Raw genomic sequence first — 21,147 nt, 5'->3', positions numbered from 1 at the left:
GATGATCCACAACACCAAGAAGCAAATGAACTCTGGAGGAGGTATGATGTGCGAAACAAGTGTTCTTTCATCTGTAGCAAGAAGAGGCTGAATAAAAGAATTTAAGAAACGTTTTACTGGAGCACTGTCAGATTAATTTAAGGCTTCTGGATGAAGGCGGAAAGACGAAAAGTTTTTGAGATCCCTTAACTGAAAAAGTTTGATCTCACAATAACAGCAAGCATGCTTTAAAACTTATGATTGAATTCTATCATTCATGAGTTTCAGGGTGTAAGGTCGCTTAGAAACAGCTTTCAAAATTACTTAGAACAGATCGCTTTTATTTCTTTTACAAAGGTTGCTAGAATTATAATGCTGTTAAGCGTTATTTGTATCAGTGATGGAAGTAATAGAAATTTTTTTAAAATTTCTGTTGCTTTTCAAGCATGTGTTGCAATCTAGTTTTAAATAACATTACCCTGTACATTTTTAAACATGATGAGTTTGATAAGTGTTCCAGGTATGCTCAGTTAATTCTTTACAATTGCAGCAAAAACACGTGTTCTGAAGTAGGCAAAAATATAGTCCAAAAAAAATTCAATTTACACCAATTTCTTCAACTATTGTGTAACAGGAAATACTAATTTAAAATAATCAATGTGGTCATGTATATGTATATATGTATAAACAAAACGTTTAATTTAGAATATAATCGAGAGAAATGTATATTACGCCTCGGCTGAACTCTTAATTGTTCAGCAAGTCAGAAAAAGTGAAAAATCATATCGAGAGATTTTAATAGAAACAGAGCACTCTGTTAGAATGCTCAGAATGTTATTAAGCCACAAAAAAGCGTTGAAACTAGAATTCGAAAAAGGAAAACACGATTTATCGCGAAGAGAAAATTATTTATTCGTGATGCTAAAATGGATCCGTTTATCTCCAGCTTCTATGTACTTTCATGTACTTCCATATACTGAGGATAACATGCCTTAGCTTTAGGCATACAAACAGGATAAAGACTTTAAGCAAGCGGCTTCTAAAGCTATGAGATGGTTCCAATGTGATGATAGAAGACAGTTGGGTTGGCTAGCACAATCTTTGATTTAAATCCAATACATGCACTGTTTAATTTTAAAACTATATATTTTAAAATCTTTTAATTAAGAATAGATGGGACTCAAATGTTCTTCTGACCTAATCCCAACCCAAAGCAAACTCCTTGATCCAGTGGCGTCGCTTGCTGGTTGGCTGGGGAGGGGAAATAGGAGAACAGCGTTTGAGCTTTTTAGAAGCTAGATTTTTTAAAACGAAGACAAATTTGAAGCTAAAAAAACGTGAAACTTCATGTTAAGTTTAAGCGAAGTAAATTTACAACTTCGAAGTACGAATATTTACAAAATTTAAATTACCGAAGTTTCACGAAGTTTTATGAATGTGTAATGGTTTTTTTAAATACCTAAACTATTCCATTCATTTTTAATTTGACCCAGGGTTAAGCTGTTTAAAATAAACCCAATTTATTACTTTGTCAATATTTACTGTAGTGTCAATTATCTTATAGTTCAATTAAATAACTTTAAGATTTTCCGTTTGTGCATCCTCATGTGTTAAGCTACAACCCATTCAACAAAAAATTGTTAAGATTTTTTGGTTTAGAGTTTTTTTGGTAACTTTGCTCAATAATTGTAAAAAGAAACAAAAATTCAATTTTCTTTGAGTAAAGGTGGAGGGAATAGGAGAGATATTAATGGTTCTATATTCTTTTCATCTAGGTTGCATCACTGTTTCACTTTTTTTTTTATTTAGTTCTAAAAGGCATTTTTTAAAATTCTAAAAACAACACAAAAACCAGCTTTTTACCAAGTTCAGTATCCAAAAAATACCATAAAGAAAATGGAAAGCCAGCTGAACAAATTAATTAGAAAAGCTTTTAATGTTGCCACGAAAATTCGTTTTATTGAAAGTATGAAATTATTGAAACATTGCTATCAGAAGTTTTCATTACTTTTATTTCATAAACTTTATATGCCTTAAATTCGTTTGAATGAAGTTGTTCTGTTTTATATTAAAAAATTTTTTTTGCAGTTTATTTTTCTGATTTGATTATCAGAACACGAACGTAATAGAAATAAATTAAAGGTTCCACGTTCTGTCTCTTACAGTTGGTATTGTCTTTACTTATTCAATGCCAAGATAGTTATTTGAATGATTCAAACACCAATCCTCCATTCCACGCTTAAGAATATTGTTTTTTTTTGTTAATAGTTTCAATCATTAAAGGTTTGATGATTATAAATTGGCGCACAGTTATATTGAAAACTGATTAGAAATTATATAATGATAATAAAAACGATTAATGATATTGGCTTGGCGGTAACAAAAAAAGGTTCGCGCGATAAAAAATGGAATTTCGAAAAAAGTCACCAACTGTCAATAAACAATTATACATAGTTACTTTTTATTACCGGTGCAAGGTTTTTATAATTGAAGTTTAAATGAACTCATTTTGTTTTTGTCAGTGAAAATGAACTCAAGCATCAATATACTTACATATTTTGGAATTTTAAAATAACTTTTTTGAAATTTTTAAAAAATCTTTATTTAAAAAGAAGGTTTCTCTGAAAATACGAATTAACATTCGGTTAGCTCATTGAAATTAAAGTTTTTACCCAGGGAAACTAAATTACTTTTAGAACACTATTGCTGATATGACCATATTGTAGTTTTTTAAACTCAAGATGATGTGGCGAAAAAAAGGCGCTGACTTTTGATGAAAAAATTGGTTACTTTGTTATACTACTTCATAAGAACTCAGTGACATGGATAGGGGCGGGTACAGTTTCATGTAAAAAAATTCACAAGACTTGCTTATATTTAATCATTGTTGTTGTCTATCAGTTCTCATTTTCAAGATATAACTGTCGTTTAGCTTAAATTTTCTTTATAAAAGTTCACTAAAACACATATTACAAAAATCAGGTTTCTTTAAAAAGTATATCAAGTTTCTCTAAATATTATTTCACCAATGAAAATGTGTTAAGTAATTCTTGTCAATACAAGGAGGATATGTAATTATGTACAATAATATAACTTACTTAACATATTATACAATGTAACACATCATAGTAATTATATTATCACATATTCATCATTTATATTACTTAAGAAATTTAGTTGAAGGCTTAAACATAAAATAACACAAAGTATTTTAAAATTTGTCAATTATTTCTGACGTAAATGTTCATTTGGACCTGACCGTCGCGTAGTTATACATTAACACTGATTTATTCGCTTTAGTTTATAATTTTGTTTATACGAACCATGTTGTAGTGTAAACCCAAAAATTATTATTTATGTTAACAGCGTTCGGGAAATTTAGACTTCAGGTGTAAATTGCCTACTGTCAGCACCGTAAGTAAAGTGCAAGTAAACAAATTAGCGGTAGTATAATTTCCGAAAGTTGTCAAGTTGCAGTGTTGTGTCATAGACAAATATGACTGCAATGTCAATATTGCCTGAAGAAGAATCTGAGTTAGAAACCCAAGAACCTTTGAAAAGACAGCCTTGGTGGAAAAAAAGTCCCACATTTGAAAGAGCATTAAATTCAGAATCCAAAAATAGGCATGAAGAAAATACCAACAACTCTTTAAAGGATCCGCAAAAGGTAGCTCAATGGATATTTAAAAAAGCTTATACTTGTAAAAATTAATGAAAATATTACAATTTGTATTTATCATGTAAATGGTGTGTGTTTTAGTGTGAAATGCTATAGTGCTTTACAATTTTCCAGTTGGGATGACTTATACACAAATTGCATCATATTGGTCAACATGATGAGGGAAATCACAGCTTTTGCTCATTTAAGATTGCCTACCACTTTTTAAAATCTAATCTATATTAAAATGTTGCTTTTGGTAAACCTAGTTAAAATATTGGTTTGCTTAACTTGCTGATGGTTATAAAATATTGTTAAATACCAACTAAAACTGAATTATTATGCAGGGAGCCAACTAAAGCTCAAAATATATTATACAATATATTTTGAGTTTTAGTTGGCTCCCTGCTCTGTAGAAGCTGAGCTAGTTTTAATGCTATCTTTTACATACAAATACTATGAATTACAGATTTTGTTTAAAATCTCAAAAACATGTGTAGATAATTGAGAAAGAACAAGGCCAACATATGCTTCAAAAGTAATCTATAAGTAGTGTTATCTTTAGTTTAATAATATTATATATGTATATATAAGATTATATAGGTCTAAATAGAAGTATAGTAAAGTAGACCTGAATATTTTTACAAATTGTAAGTAAGTAAGATTATAGATGGGTTTCTTAGTGAATTATTTTTTAACATAATTATCAATTTATTACCATTATAATCTAGATATACAATGTCATATAAGTATAAGTATACTAACAGTTTTTAAAAATAAATAGCGTTAAAATAGGTAAATTATTTTCTTTTAAGTTCGTATACTAAAAATTATAAAACATTTTACTATTGTTAAGTTTTTTAATTATGTTTGTGATATGGTGATTGTTTGTGTTTAATATAGTTTGTTTTGGTGTGGGTTTGACAATATGATGTAGTTTGAATGATGTAAGTTCAGATAATATTATGATATGATAAAGTAAAATCCCAGGTTAAATAAAATTTTATATTTTAAAAATTTATTAATAACTTTTTATTTTTATAAATTGATATGAAATTTTGCTAAACAGTAAGATGACATAACTAATAATCAAAAATTTTCATCTGGAAACTTAGTTTTTTCTGAAGAAAAAAAAACCTTTGTTGTATAAATGAAAACATTTAAATAATAATTGTTTAAAATATTTTTATAATTTTTTTTTCTTTATGTTGAAGTCAATTTTCTCAAGAAATATTCTATTCTAATTAAATCAATCTAAGATTAGGTCAAAAGTCTTATTAAATCAAGTAGTTTAAAAGTTGTTTTTATGCTGTTGACGCTTTTTTGTTATAATTTGTATACTAATTAATAATTTAAATCTTTATTACTATTTAATTATTAAAAATCCTATGAAAAATTTATATTGATCCTCTTTTAGTTTTAAGACCTTTCTAAACTTTTGTAAATATTAATAACTTCTATTAAAATTTGAGTTGGTGAAAATCTGCCATTAAATTGTATTATATAAATTTTGGATTGAGTAATATCCATGATTAATTGAAGACCAATAGTTGATAGAATCTTAAAAGTGAAAACTTCCTATTTTTTAGTGAATAGTGAAATCAGCTTGCACTGTTCACAAATAATTTTATGCAGAAAAATATTTGAAAAATGTTTTTCATTGTAATTTTTTATTTCCTTTTTCAAAGTCAACTTTTAGTAGAAAGAAAAAAAAAAGTCAATAAACATGATTTCTAACATTTTAGAATCTGCATTAAATTTTTATGAAGATTTCACAATTTTAAAAATCATGACATCGTTTACTCAAAAGTTTTGTCAAAAAACTTTTTTTTCTTGCTTTAAAAATATTTTTAATTATATCATAACATTCTGAGCTTTGTAAATAGAGATCAGCTCACATTTTCCTCACAAGATTTCTCATAATTCAAAAGTTTTCTGTCACTCACATCATTCCATACTTACACCTCAAGTTTAATTGCTATAATTGTCAAGGGGTTGTTCTGACAAATTTTCTGGAAAACACATAAAATAAACAATTTATCAATAATGGGCCCATGCCTATGGGCTTATTTAATAGACTAAGTCTCCTTTAAAATGATACAAATAGTGGTACTAGCAATGTAAAGAAATATATAAAGAAAAATAAATTTAAAAAAGTTTTTATATATTGTACTCCTACTTTAAAATGTATTGTTATTGTACTAAGTATATATACTATATGTTACTTAAAATATGTTATGTATTATTTAATTTTGCTAGGTTAAGCCTATCATTTGTTATTTACATAGATATATAAAACACTGGATCTGGTATAGCCGTATCTGGCCTTAAAAAAAAATTGAAGCCAAGCATTTTTTGAAAATATGACGTAGAGAGAGGCAAAATGTTCCTACGCGAATGAATTCGTATTACTTCAGTATTATATATTCAGTATAACTTCACTGTAAGATAACTGTTTATTATTAATTGTTTATTATACGAATTCGTAAACAGTTTAAAGTAGCATGTAAAATGATATAGCATTTTACTTTTGTAAATAGGTTTAATAAAAGTAATTATGTATTAATAAATTTAAATAAAATTTATCTAATGAGATTATATAATCTTTGTCATTAAGTTATTTGGCTCAAACTTGAGGCTATTAAGAATTTATCAGTATAGCGTGAGTCAAGAGACCTAAGGAATTAATAATAAACAGTTATCTTACAGTGAAGTTATACTGGCAAACAAAATATACAGTCTAAATGTTGAAATTATGTTCCTGTTGAATATTGATTTGGCTTTCAAAATATGGTATTTTCAAAAGACTTAAAACAACTATATATACATCTATATGTGTGTACATTATATTCACTATAATATATACCTATATTTATGTATATTATACATGTTTGGTTTACTGTATATTGACAAAGACTTTAATCTGTTGGATTAAGGTAATTTTTTTACAATATAATGAAAAATACTGGTGATATTAAGGATTGAAAATAGTTAATATGTATGTACCAGTTTGTGTGTGTGTGTGTGTGTGTGTGTGTGTGTGTGTGTGTGTGTGTGTGTGCATATATATATATATATATATATATATATATATATATATATATATATATATATATATATATATATATATATATATATATATATATATATATATATATATATATATTCAGAAATAATTTGCATTATTTGCAAATGTTTTGTAATGTGTTATTAGGAGGATCATAAACACTTTTTTATTGATTTAAAGTTAAAGAAAAAACTTGAACTCCAGTTTTGTGAACTTTAATGAGACATTCAGAAATAATATTTGCTTTTTCTTTTGAATTAAGTCCATCTGTTAAAAAATATGCTACTGGGATCTTCCAATGTCCATTAACAGCAACTAACAGTAAAACAAAAGCTTCCCTAGCAACACCATCACTGTCATCATTAAATCCTGTTCCATAATCAATAAAACCATATGGTTTATGTCCATCCCAATCAATTTGCTTTCGAATTGACATTTCATCCATCATCAAACTGCATTTAATTTTTTTTATTGAATTCATCACTTTTTAACTTTAAAATTTGGAATGCTTCATGAATAAACCCTGGTTGTCCATTAACACTTCTATACCATCATCTCAAAGTATCTGGATGAGGAAGACAAGTGTCAAAGGACTGTCTGACAAAATCATATGCTTTTGCTGAATAAAAATGTAATGTTAATGCAAAAGTTTGCGATGATGGAGGATATTTTAATTTGGTTTTGGATTTCAGTTTTCTTTGAATTAAATCTTTAATATCAGGATTAAGACTTAATATCAGGATTAAGCTTAATATCAGGATTAAACTTAATATCAGGATTAAAACTTAAAGTTGCTGTGGCTTCATCACTAATCAAACATTTACCTTGTAATTTATTGATCATATTTTGAAGTTTTGCAATTTTTTTGTTGAGTCTGCGCTTTTGTTGCATTACACATCTGATATGTTTTTTCTGTGATTTATATGCATCTAAGACAAAAGACAACTTCTTTTTGACAGTTTGCAGATTGTCTGAATCAAATTTGATGCAATCTCCTAAACACAATATCTTATCAGTATTAATCGTCTTTTCCTTTAAGGTATTCTCTATATTTATCTCAAATTCTTCTTTAATCAGTTTTTTTTAACTCTTTCAGTGGGTGTTTTCTGAATATTATGTGTAGCTGGTTTTAAATGTTCTGGAAAATCAAAAATTGTTGGTACTGCATCAGATTTAAGATATTTTCTCAAGCAGAAACCAGATATTTTGTTTTCATCAAAACAATCTTTAGAAAAATGATCTGAACAAATATAACTTGCTAAAGAGGGAACAAAATTATTTCATTTTGTTGCAAGAAAGAACCCATGCTTCTCTTTTTTCTGTATTTACAGGAAATCTATTTAAGAATGCATAGCTAAGATTCATTACACGTACTGTGCCTGTCTTTTAAAATCTACATAGTAAAATTATATTGAATCTTTATAAATAAAATGTTTCAAATGCATATGAACTACTTTCTTACCTATGAAAACTTCTTGAGACCCCTTTAACAGATCTAGCTGTACATCCAAAAGCACTGCAAGAATTAACCATTTTAAAACTAATACCAAATCTTGAAATAAATAGTACATAAACATATATGTATATTATAGATAAATATATTATACATAAATGTAGATGTATAATTTTGTATTCATTGTTAGTCTTCTAAAAATTCCATATAAATTTTAGATCATGCAACCATGTAGAAGATATTGTGTTAATTCACAGCATAACATTTTAATAAAATTATACGCTCTTTTAACATTTTTTTGCCTCACTCTACGTCATCATGGTAAACTTTTTTCGGCTTCAATTATTTCTGTCTATGCCGGAGCCAGTGTTTTATATATCTATGGTTATTTATGTCAATAATTAAATATTTGTATAAATATGAGTGATGATAAACTTTTAAAAATGAAATATTGCTTTTATTTTTAAAAATGTATTTACATTTGAACCCTTTTTCAATGCTTATGCTCAGTTCTTAAGAAATATGCAAAAAAAAAATTTTTTTAGAAGCTGATGTTTAATTGTCATTCTTTGTTTTAAGTTATATATCTTCATTTGTAATTTAACTGAAATATTGTACTTAAGGTCATTACTTGGGTTGAATTAGAAGAAAATGGGACTTTTTACAACACTACATTGAAGAAAGTCAGATATCGATCAGTAATTTCATTTGATCCAAATGACCTAAACACAGCATTTAAACAATGGGAAATGGTTAAAATAAAACAGTTAAAGGCTGGAACGATTGAAAGTTTGATTGAGCATTTAACTCTGCCATTTGAGGATGAAGATCCAGACCCAGGATTTTTACTTGCATTTCTTTGTACTTATAAAAGCTTTTCCTCCACAACAGAGGTTGTTGATTTGCTTTTAAAAAGGTAAAAAAGTTTTTTTGTTTTCCTAAGTATTTAAATGTTATCTAGTTAAATTGAAAGAAAAATTCTGTACGAACTGACTGCAAATATTTCACATTAAATTAGACATTTTACTATTTGCATCTCAGATATATTTAAAAAGGGTTTTTTTTTAGATTTGAGGCACAAGTTAACAGTATTCAGAAAAATGAGAAAGATAAAAGTGATGAAGTTATAAAGTATATATTTTTCTTTATTGAAATTCACTGAAAAGGAAAGTATGTAAATAAGGAAAATAAAATTACACTTTACTTAACTACAGAATTAATTCATGTTAGTGTGTGCAGCAAGAAAAAGTACATATTTTTTTATGAAACACCATAAATCAGTACAAGATAATTTCAAAGCAAAAAATATACTTTTATAAGATAAAGGAGAGATTCAGGAATACTTAAGATAAACATGTAATATCAACACAGCTGTAATTTCCTCATAAGACTGTATATATTAAATAAATATGCTATATATTAAACATTAAAATCCAAGAATTGTACCTTTAGCACTTAAGTTGTTACACTTTACTTTTATTTGAAGAGTAGACTTGATAACTTGTAAAAAAGTTTTTAAGTCACATTTACTATTGAATGATTAATAACTGTCAGCAATTTTAAATTATATTTTTATAATAGTAAAAAGCAAATCAGTATGAAAAATGTATCTTTCTTGTGCACTCCTTCCATTTTTACTATGTTATTTCTATTATGTTATGCATATGGCATAAAGAAACTCATACTTTATTCTAATTTGATTTCAAAATCAAGTTAGAATATATGCATAATGAAATAGTAGCCTGTTTTAATTTTGATCAATTAAATGTATTTTTATAACTTAAAAATACATTTAATTAATCAAAACAAAACAAACAAAAACAGAAAAGTACTTGAAAAAATGTTTTGTTTTTTTTCACAACTCTATTCTGATTAATAGCTCAAGATTTTTTTAAACATCAACTTTAAAAATATTCTGTGATGGGATAGTTATTTCTTGTTTTGTTCTATTTTTAATTAATGAGAAAAAAGTTGTTAATGTGCAATAAAAGAACATGTTTATTCATTGCACATAATGTTCAGATTTAAAGTTCAGACTCCATGATTGATTCATAAAAGAGTAATGTGGTAATTTGTGCATCCAATCATAACTGCTATATTTTTTCTCTTTTTTTTTTTTTTGTCTAGGCGCATATGTAAAGTTATAAGTGTTTGGCTTGACCAATACCCTCAAGATTTCAATGAACCTCCTTCTTACGCTATATTAAATAAAATAGTTTCATTCACAAGCATGTACCTGGATCTTTTGACTTGTGTAAAAGAAGTTCACCAAAGATGCAAAACAAAGTTGAACAACTTCACTATTGGTCCTCATGAAAATGAAAGTAGGTTGTTTACTTTAAGATACAAGTAAAATGCTTAAATAAAACTGCAGCACTGTTCTTTTGTTTTGTTTTTACATAAGTTTTTCTAAGAAAAAAAGATTTGTTCTTTTTATCAAAGATAATCTTAGAATTTTTAGAATTTTTTCTACTAATTCTTTCTACTTTTTACTAATTTGTAAGTTATTTAAAGTTTAATTTAGTGTGAAAATATCTGTTAAAGAATAAAAAAGTTTACAAAATGCAAAATCAGATTATTAGTGAAAAATTTTTTTTAAAAAAAAAAGTCAGCTTGAAATATAAGTTTCTCCACTGCAAAAAATTCATTTTTCACATTTAAAAAAAAAAAAAAAAAAAAAGAAGAATTTTGTATGCATACACTAACTGCTGATGGTAGAACTTAATCACTACTGCTAACTGTCTTTTTATGCTCAAAAAGTTTTAATCATGCAAAAACAGTTTTTTCTTTAGCAAATTATTCAGCAGTTCTTAAAAATTTCAAGCTATGTTTGTACTTTATTAATGGTTTAAAAGTTAAGGTTGCATGTTTTTTTTTTACTTGATGAATATTTATCTGAAAAAACAAACTTTATAACACAATTTTTAATAGAAATGCTTAAGTTCGCGCTACAAACAATCAAATGCCTTTAATTAGGCATTAACCAATAAAATGGTTGTTCTGCAAACAGGATTATCATGGATATAACTTTAAAAAAGAGAAATGTTAAATTTCATGAAGTTTTTTTAAAAATTATAGTAAAACGTAACAAATGTTGAAATAAAATGAAATAAATTTTACTATACTAGATCTATTCAAATTCAAATTCTGCTCATGCCCTTCCATTATTGGTTGCACTTGTGAAAATGTTGAAACCTCTAATTTACAGTTTAAAAACTTCTCTGCGCAGGAGTGTGCTGAGCAACTGACTTTAGTGGACTCAGTAGGTCTTTTGTAAATCTTATTAGATGTTTTAACCAGCAAAGACTAACAATTTCATCAGTGTATCAATTTTATTTAGGAACTGTTTTTAAATGTTATTCCCAGAGAGAGCTTAGGATACTTTTGGTCAAAAAGAGACAGGTCACATGGTTCAAAACCTTCATCTATCAAATTGACAGTTGATCACTTTAATGCAGTTTCATTAAATGTTATATCCACCATACTTGATGCTGTTGATGAAAAATCACATATGTGCAGTACTTTAGCTCGCTCAAAGATCATCACAAAATGGCTTGATATAGCTTTGGTAGGTAAATCTACTATGCTATATTAACCTTTTAACATTTTTACTAATGTTTACAGTTTTACTCATGCATTACTATTTGAAGTATTTTATTCTTGTTATCTCATTTATTTAAATATTTTTTTTTAGGAGTTAAGGGAGTTAAAAAACTTTTCCAGTTTAAAAGCCATTTTATCAGGACTTCAATGTGCTTCTATATATCGACTTTTGCAATCATGGGAGTTAGTACCAAAGTAAGGAGCATTTTTATTTGTTTTTTTGTAAAAACTTATTTGTTTAAAATTTGTAAACTTATTTTAGAGCACCCATTGCAACTTTAAGCAGCTCTCTCAAATCTTTTGTAATGAAATTTTTCAAATTTGAACGTATTTTAGAGCATCTATTGCCATCTTTAATGAACTCTCACAAATCTTTTCTGATGATATGAATAGCAAGGCTTCCAGAGATTTATTAATACAGGTTTGATATCTTAAATTTTGTAGTAGAAGTTGTAAATAAGAATGGAAGTAATGATTTGGGTGTCTAAGTCTATTTTATTATGGCCAAGTGGTGGTTGTTAAATTGGCTACTTATAATTTTAAAATTTACCATTAAAAATCTTTAAATGGCTAATCTTTTAAACTTACATAATTCAGATTTCATAGATAAATATAAATATGTAAAAGCACTCTAATATAATAAACTTGGTTTAATTAAAAATAATGCCTAAAAAAGTTTAAGATGTTTTATTGCAAATCAATTAAAGCAATTTGTAAGTATTGGTTTTTTAATGTTTGAATCCAGTGATATATGTGTTTTGTTACAAAGATTTGTTAATTTTCCAATCCAGTGATATATGTGTTTTGTTACAAGGTTTGTTAATGTTCCAACCCATTGATATATGAACTCTTTTTTTCAGTCAAATTAATTTTGTTATACTTATTGGTTTTACTTATTTTCTGTTCAGAAAATATACAAAGTATCATGTTTCTTTTAAAATTAGGAAGGGACAGCGAAATACTCTACAAATTCACTAGGCAAATCAAAATCAAAACGACAATCTCTTATTAATATGGTAAGTTTTTTAAATCAACTCTTTTTATTTTAAAAAATTCTTTCTTGTTTCCTGTAATACTTCTTTAAAGTCTAAAGGTTTATTTTCAGGGCATTACACATGGCACTGTACCTTATCTTGGAACTTTTTTAACTGACCTTACAATGATAGATACAGCACTCCCTGACAAAGTTAAGGTATTTCTTACTAATAATTGTATGCTGTTTTGAACCAAGATTGTTACCTTTCACTTATCCATATACAATGGGTTGCATAAATGTAGAGTTACTACTTTTTCTATGCAAAATTTTTGTTTTTTTCAAAACTATCTTTGAAACCAACTAATTAATATGATTAAAAGCGTATTAAATGTGTTAATTGATTTTCCATTGAATGGTATATAACTCAAACTTGTTAGATTTACCAGTCTTGAGTAAATATTAATCCAATTAGAACATACCTGTATTTCTAATGTAGCAAAAATATAGCGTCAGTTGAAATTTAACAACTTAATTTGAAATATCTCAATGAAATGTTATCCGAATGGTCTAAAATTTGCTGGTTGATTTCTTTCAAACTATATAAATGTTCTTGTGAAAATAAAATTAAGTTATTAAATTATATTATTTGGTAAAGTAAAAAGACAAAAATGGGCAGAAAAGCTGTTGACAATGTACAATGGCAAATTGTAGGTCTGCTAAAAAATAAACAAAAACCCAATGAGAAGTAGCTCGAATGTGCAATGTTTCACTTAAATGTGTACAAACAACAATGAAAAACCATGAACTACATATTGATGTCAAAGACTTACCAAGTCTTGGTAGGCCTTTAAAGCTTAAAGAGACCAAAGTTACCTCTATCAAAAGGTTAGATAAGACCCTAAAATTTCTTACCGCGAACTTGCTGAAGGGTTCACAAATACACCTGGTAACATTAGTGTTAGTAGATGGACTGTATGAAGATGCCTAAAAAAGAAAGGCTTAGATTGCTATGTTGCTGCTTGAAAACCACTTTTGCATGTTGCAGATCACCTAAAAAGATTTAAGTGGTATAGAGAAAGACTTCACTGGTCTGTAGAAGACTGGGCCAAAGTCATTTTCACCAACAAATCAAATTTTGAGGTGATAAATCACAAGTCAAGATTAATCATCAAGAAACTGGCTGGTGAAAAGTTCAAAGAGCGTTTTTCTGTACCAAGGATACAAGGCTGAAGAGGATCAGTCAGAATATGGGGATGCTTCTCCCATAAAGGAACAGGGTCATACAACATTTATAATAGCAGAATTAACCAGTAAACTACAAAGAGACCTTTGAAAATAAACTTTTACCAACAGCCAGAGTTAAAGAGTGGCTTGATCAGTTAAAGAGTGGCTTGATCAGAAAGACTTTACAGTCATGCCTTGGCCAGCTCGTTCTCCAGAAGTCCAAATGTTCTTGATGGGGTTGAGCCATCAAGAGCATTTAGGCTTGGATTGACAAAAGAGAGCATAACCAGTATTGTGCCAGGCCTTGAAAAAACTTTGAAAAGAATTTCCAAGAGAATTATGCATCAGACTAGTTGAATCTATACCTAGACATGTTTGTGCATGTGTGAAAGTTTGTGGTGCGCATACAAAATACTAAAATGCATATATATTTTTGCTCTATTTTTTTGTTGTTTTTTTTTAACAGTTGTATATATTTCTTAAATTTGTTTTTTGAAAAAAAAATATTTCTTACTTTGCATTACTACTGTTAATAAAATTTAAAACAATTTAAATTATCAACTTTTTTGTTTGCTTTAAATTTTAAAGAAACATAAAAAAAATCATATTAAAAATCTGACTATATTTATGCAACCCACTGTGATATTGCAAATAGTATATATATTTTTTATTTGATATCATATTAAATATTAATTTTTGTAATATTATACATGCTATATATAATATATTGTATATGATTGGATTGGTAGGAAAACTCAAGTCAAAAATATCTTTTCTGAGATATAAGTAATTTAAAGTTTTCTTTTACTATCTTATGTTTTAAGTTGAAAAAATAATAATGTAATTTGTTTGATTTTTTTTTTTTTTTTTTTCTTTTTTCATATTAGCTATACATTTCTGAAATGAATGGATGATTTAACAACCATTAATTTAGTTAACAAAGACCAGTCTAATTAAGTTTTTACAGACCATATAGATAACATTTTTTGACTTAGTGAGAAGATATAATTATTTTTACAAAACAAGGTCTGGAAAATAAACATCAAAATCATTAGTTCTGTGTGTAAGAATCTAATTTTTGTAAAAAAGTTTACTTAAACAATATAATGTTACTATATATAATGTTATTAAGCAATATAATGTTACTATATATGTTGTTAAGCAATATAATGTTAGTAAAGTGTTTTTAAAAACTATTGAATGTATATATATATGAATTATTTCTTTTTAATTCAGGGAGATCTTATTAACTTTGAGAAAAGGAGAAAGGTATCTTGTTGTTTTTTTCCTTCATACTTACATTAAATTGTGTTATAAGATGATTTAATTCCTCTATCTCTTGTTTGGCATACCTTAGTGCAGTGCCTTCCAAATTTAAAGGCTGATGACCCTTTTTGAAATACGAGAATGGTTGTCATCTCCAAGGGTGCATGTACAAATTCAAAACCATAGGGTAGGGTTTTTGGGAATTGGGCTTTAAAATCTTGTCTTTAATATCATGCAATCTATTTTAGTAAAAGTTTTTAAAAATAAAAATTCTCTTACATTTTTATCATAAGGAAATCCTCAGTTATTTTAAACTTAAATCAAGCACAGTCTAGGTTGAACTACTTCCTTATTCTTGTAAAACTATGAAAATCCTGCATCTTCACAGAAATATTTTATTCTCCTTATGAAATAAGTTGATTTTAGCTCAAAAGCTCCATTAATTCTATTTCATTTTGGCAACTACTTTACTGCTGTGCTTTGTGATCAGCATTCAAATCTTAAATTGTGTGTGAAATGCTGAGCATTTTACATCAATTTAAACTTTTACTACAGAATCAAGCAATTTACATTCTCTCTCTAATTTAACAGCTCAGCTTCAACTGACTTTAAACAACCAATTGAAGCAAATTTGTACCAAATGCCAAACACCTTTTACTGTTACAGACCTCTTCTGTAAAAAAAAAAAAATGACTTTTTCTATTGCTTTCTTTTTATTCTTTTTTTGTTTTTTGTCTTTTCTTTTTTGTAAAATTATAATAAGTTTTGATGGTGGGTTTTTTGTTTGGGAATTTAGAATGTTTGCAAGCAACAACCTTACTGACTTTAAATTTGTGTGTGTTTTGATATCAACAAAGTTACAATTGACATTGAGTTTATAGTTTTATTATAGGCATTATTCTTGTTCTAGTTTTTAAAATTACTGATAGCTATTTTTATAACTTCCATTCAAGGAATTTGAAGTTGTTATAATGATCAAGCTGCTCCAGCAATCCGCTAAAAACTACTCCATTCAACCAAATGAGGATTTCTTCACCTGGTTTAACTCTCTCAAAGTATATGGTGATAAAGAAAGGTATGTTTTTAAATTTCAATAAAATAATATTTTTCAAATTATTTTTGTATTGCAAATTTTTTTCAGTAGCTAATGTTAAATTTATTATTTTAGCTATGCAATTTCTCTCGAAATTGAACCCAAAAATGGAGTGAAGCATGAAGTAGAACCTGTAGAAAAAAGTCGGTCTCTTAGGTAGGTCAATAATGTTATGACTCAAGTGTTTCTAATATAGGCAATCACCATAAAATGTTTTAGTTTGTAGTAATTTGTATTATTTTAATACAGTTCTTATCTGTCTGATATCAACTACTCTAGAGCATTCTTAAAAGAGCCTCTAATTTTGTCTTTATCAATTATATACATTTATTTACAAATTGCTTAGTATAATTTTGTATTTTTTTTTAATTTTTTTTATAATATAGACGTTATTCAAGTGACAATGATTTATTTCGTCTAAAGCAGCCATGTTCTGAAACAGCTGACGATCTTGTTTCACTGTATTCTCTAGAACTATCTAAAAGCTCTGTAAGTTCCTTTTAATGATTTTTTTTTGGATTCTGACTTTGTGCTAGAAAGTTAATAATCAAGTTTTCTTTTGTGGTTGAGAAAAAGTAAAGATATTTTTTTGTAGATTGACTTGACTGATGCTGGTATGGTACTGAAATCAAAAGTTTCTAAAGACAAGTTTAAGGTTGAGAGCTTGTCTTCACGCAATACACTTGATCCAGATGCAATACCTTTTGATGAAACAGGAGTTGTTGGAAAAGTTTATCTTGAGGACACAGTTAATGTCCAATATAAAAGCGTAAAGGTATAAAAATGTAAATAAGTAACTTTTTTGTTTACCTTTTGAAAATAGTTGAAGTAATATTATCAATATAATTCACATTGCTATTAACATATCACAGATTACCCCAACACATCGAGCCTGCGATGTTATAAGTTCCACACTTCATAAGTTTAAAGTCTCTGCAGATGTCACTTGCTATTCACTCTACCAAATTATTGACAATAAAAGTAAGGTTTAAATTAGTTTTCAATCATCTTTCAATCTATTTACCTTTTTTATCTTCATACATGGCAATTAGGGTGTCCTAAATTTTTCAATAAAATTAGTGTAGCAGCCTTTCTAAGACTATTTTGAATTGCTGGTTTTTACTTTTTCATATTTATTTTATTCACACACACACACACACACACACACACACACATATATATATATATATATATATATATATATATATATATATATATATATATATATATATATATATATATATATATATATATATATATATATATATATATATATATATATATATATTGTTTAATAGCTGTTGAGAAAGCTGAAAATTGTTCACTGTATATTTTTCTTAACATTATAATGCAAATTTAGGCCATAGGAAGATCTATTTTAAAGTAGTTCATATAATTAAAAATTGCAGCCATTTTTATTTTTAAAATGATGGAGGTTTTTAATTTGTTTCATGCAATTATTTTAAAATATTTTACTTTCTAGATTATTAAGAATTAAAAGAAAGAGCAAGGTTAAGACTACTGAAAGAATGCATCTCATTCAAATTAATTTAAGATAGTTGACTTACTTATAAGTTGCTCACTATGTAAGTTTCCATCAAATTTACTTCCTAGTAGTTTTCCAAAAGTGAAAGATTCTCTTCTGTAAGTAGGATGTCCTCAGGTACTCACTTTTCTTAGTGTACAAAAATGGTAAAAAATGTCTAAATGTGGATTTGATGTACAGGATTGAGAGGTTTTGTTAAAGTCAAAAATCAAAAAGAAAGTTCTTAAGACAACAAATGCTGCATATACCAGTGTGTAAGTCAACCTGTCTTAAAAGGCAACCTCCTATTTTTAACTGAAAGGAGTAGTTTGATATTTTAAAACCAATTTATAAGTCAAGTTGTATTTTCAGATTAAAATATCTTCTGTTTTTAAGGAACGGTTTTGACCAATTCTAATTGTCACACTGGTATATATAGGGTATGAAATCTTTGAATTGTTCTAGTTCTGTTAGCATAAATCAACTGAAAGAATAGCTTTTGAGAGTTGTGACAAGCTTTTGAATATTTCTATCAACAACTTTGAAGTAAGATAAGAATAGACACACCAAAAGGGATGAAGAAGAAATACATCCTATTTTACCTTGATCAAAAAGAAAAAAAAATGACAATATCTAAAACTCTTGATCTTGATTTTCACAAATGTTAAGAAAAGAGTAGAGGATTTAAAAAATAAAGTGAAATAATTGACGGAAGGTTTTGGTCATCTGAATAAAACAATTCTGGATTATTCTTATTTGGGAATAATAGAGCATCTGAATAAATTTGCCAGTGAATGTTTTATTTGGACTCACATTCAATATTTGCAGAATTAATGGATTAGAAGTGACGTTAAATTTTGATTGTTAGTTCAATGCAAAGTCACTTCTGCAGTGTCTCCTAGATATCATATTGGGATTTGACCTCACAAAGCACTCCTAGCTGCAATTTGTAATAAGGCTGTATTTAATATGAATAAAGTTTCCATTTCTAGAAGCAACATTCAGAAAAAGTGTTGTCAAACTATCAAAAGCAAACTGTTTTATGAGGGAGGGCATTATACTAACCTTGAAGAGTATAATTTTTACCTATGGTAAATATTGCCCAGAAATCTATCAGGAAAGAAACATCAAAAAAGGTTATAAAAGATTAACCTGGAGATGATTTGCTTGCTGCATTATCAACCACCTGAATGATCTGTTTTTTATTGGAATTAGATTTTTTCCTAAAAATTAGATTTTTTCTACAAAGAGTTACAGTTGAAGCTCTTGAATATAAGAGAGTGTAGCAAAAACTTCCACTTTTCCAGAAGACAGAAGACAATTTTAAATTTCACCAGCCCAGAGCTTAACACGCATCTAGGTGTATGGTATAAGCATAATATATTATCTAAAAATGATTACTAATCATTTTTAACATCATTTCAGAAGCAAAAATAAACGAACCAAACAGTCTTAAAATTACCATTTTTACACACCTTAATTTCTTTCAGGTATACCTCCAGGTAATATTATTTCATCAATAAAGTTCAGTTTTGAGATCGAAAATTTTTTTCCTAATTTGGAATCTGCCCTAGGAAGATTATAAACAATCACTGTTAGCATCACTTTGAACAATTTGTTTTAATGAGCCTGGCTTATGATGAATAAGAAAGATTTTGGTGATAAGAAAATTTCTAGGGTTTCTGCATATGCAACATTTCGATAAGATTTTCCACTACATTTCTCAAGATAAAACTCTGGTAGGTTTTGTTAGAGCCTAAAATTAGATACTTTTGAAGGTTGTTAAAAATCCTTATGGTAAAGATAAAAACGTAATGGGCTCCTGAAGTGAAGACCAGAAACAAAATCTCGTGTTAGATGCAAGAGTCCAAAGAAAAAGCTCCTCTGACCAATCATTCTGAAGGATTTGTAAATTCTCTGACCAATCATGCTGAAGGATTTGTAAATCTTTATATCATGTAGAATCATGTAGAATGCATATTATGTAAGAATCTATAAATGCATCAATATATATTTTGTTAGCATTTTAAAAAAATTTATTTTCAAACACTTTAAGTTTATTTTTCTAGAAACTGTATTTTTGTATATTTGTCAAACTTATGTACTGAGTTTGTATCTTTAAAAATTGACTGTAATAACCATTATTTTCATGTGACATCTACAAGTCAATAAAAAAATTTTCTGAAAGAGAAAAACCTTCTTAAAGTTTAAAGAAGCATTACTATTAAACAAATTATCATCAAAAGAAGGAAAAACCACTGTTTCAATTTTAAGTTTTCATTCATTTTTTGGGACACCCTTAATGACAATCTGGCATCGAAATCTGGCACGATTTTAATTTTTTCTCGCATTTTTGTAGAAACTTTGCACATACCCATGAATTCAAACATGTACTATGCAATGCACAAAACTGCTGCTTTATGCTTTAAAGTGTCGAGAAAGAAATTGAAAGTGAGCAAGAAAAAAGCAGAGAAAGCTTATTCTCTTAGCACAATAAACAATAACGATGATGTAATTCTATTGAAAGCTTCCTATTCTGCTTTATAAATTATTCCCGTGAGTTTTTTCCCTTTTTTTTCTTCTGTTATCTGTTTTCATAACTTATCTCTCTCTTCAAAGGTTTTAACGAAGGCGCGCTTTTTTGTTGGTTTTAGCGGGTGTTTTTTTTTTTCATTTGAATTTTAATGCGGTTATTTGTACAGTATAAAAATTTTCTTCCCAACCGTCGACGATGGGGGAGTGTTATATTGATTTTTTTAAATTTTTTTTTGGGAAATAGTAAATATTTTTTTAATGTTAAATTATTTTTTATGCAACGCAAGGCTATCTCAAGTGAAAATATATTTTTATTTATTTTTTTCGTCTTTTGTTATTTTTTCACAATTATGGAATTGCTCTACAATTTTTTAAATGTAATTTAGAGGAACCTACAATATTTTAATCTCTTATCATTTGTTCATTCTTTATTTGTTAGATTTATTGTTAACTAATTATAGAAACAGCAAACTAATTGTTGGAACAGCTGTTTGTCAAACTAACTTTTTTTTAACAGCTAGTTTTGTTAACTTTTCTAAAGTTAACAAAACTAACTATTAAAAAAAAGAGAGAGAGAGAAAGAACACGTGTCATGTCAATTATGTATAATTGAGCAGTGTGGATCGTTCGGTGGGTAATTCATACTCCCCTAACCACGATCACCCTTAAGGTGGTTACTATAGTTAAAAAAACGTTTAGCTTAATGTTTTTGATATTGCATTAAAAGGTTAATAGGAATAAAAAATAATAATGATTAAGATAATGATA

At 27.5% G+C, this 21,147-nt stretch overlaps 1 protein-coding gene across 1 annotated transcript; it reads left to right on the top strand.

The window, feature by feature from the left end:
• Positions 1–3,362: 3,362 nt before the first annotated feature.
• On the top strand, positions 3,363–20,792 carry LOC149883207 (ral guanine nucleotide dissociation stimulator-like 1). The gene is made up of 17 exons (XM_090100343.1): positions 3,363–3,646; positions 8,781–9,073; positions 9,226–9,288; positions 10,285–10,481; positions 11,286–11,419; positions 11,498–11,725; positions 11,852–11,955; positions 12,097–12,181; positions 12,705–12,776; positions 12,866–12,952; positions 15,197–15,229; positions 16,180–16,301; positions 16,395–16,475; positions 16,706–16,808; positions 16,915–17,094; positions 17,192–17,300; positions 20,204–20,792. Exons 1-17 carry the CDS (start codon positions 3,476–3,478, stop codon positions 20,389–20,391), a joined length of 2,250 nt encoding a protein of 749 aa, XP_089956469.1. The 5' UTR covers positions 3,363–3,475; the 3' UTR covers positions 20,392–20,792.
• The last annotated feature ends 355 nt before the right edge of the window (positions 20,793–21,147 follow it).

Source organism: Hydra viridissima, unplaced genomic scaffold (assembly GCF_058129835.1).
Source record: "Hydra viridissima isolate aposymbiotic clone 2 unplaced genomic scaffold, HvirCarnegie_v1 scaffold_10, whole genome shotgun sequence".
Lineage (NCBI taxonomy): Eukaryota > Metazoa > Cnidaria > Hydrozoa > Anthoathecata > Hydridae > Hydra > Hydra viridissima.
This window is presented reverse-complemented; position numbering and strand designations above follow the sequence as displayed.

Coding starts and splice junctions, on each gene's coding strand:
- LOC149883207 (XM_090100343.1), top strand. CDS start 3,476: ATGACTGCAATGTCAATATTGCCTGAAGAAGAATCTGAGTTAGAAACC. Junction 9,074..9,225: donor GTTGATTTGCTTTTAAAAAG/GTAAAAAAGTTT, acceptor GTTTTTTTTTAG/ATTTGAGGCACAAGTTAACA. Junction 12,182..12,704: donor CCAGAGATTTATTAATACAG/GTTTGATATCTT, acceptor TTTTAAAATTAG/GAAGGGACAGCGAAATACTC.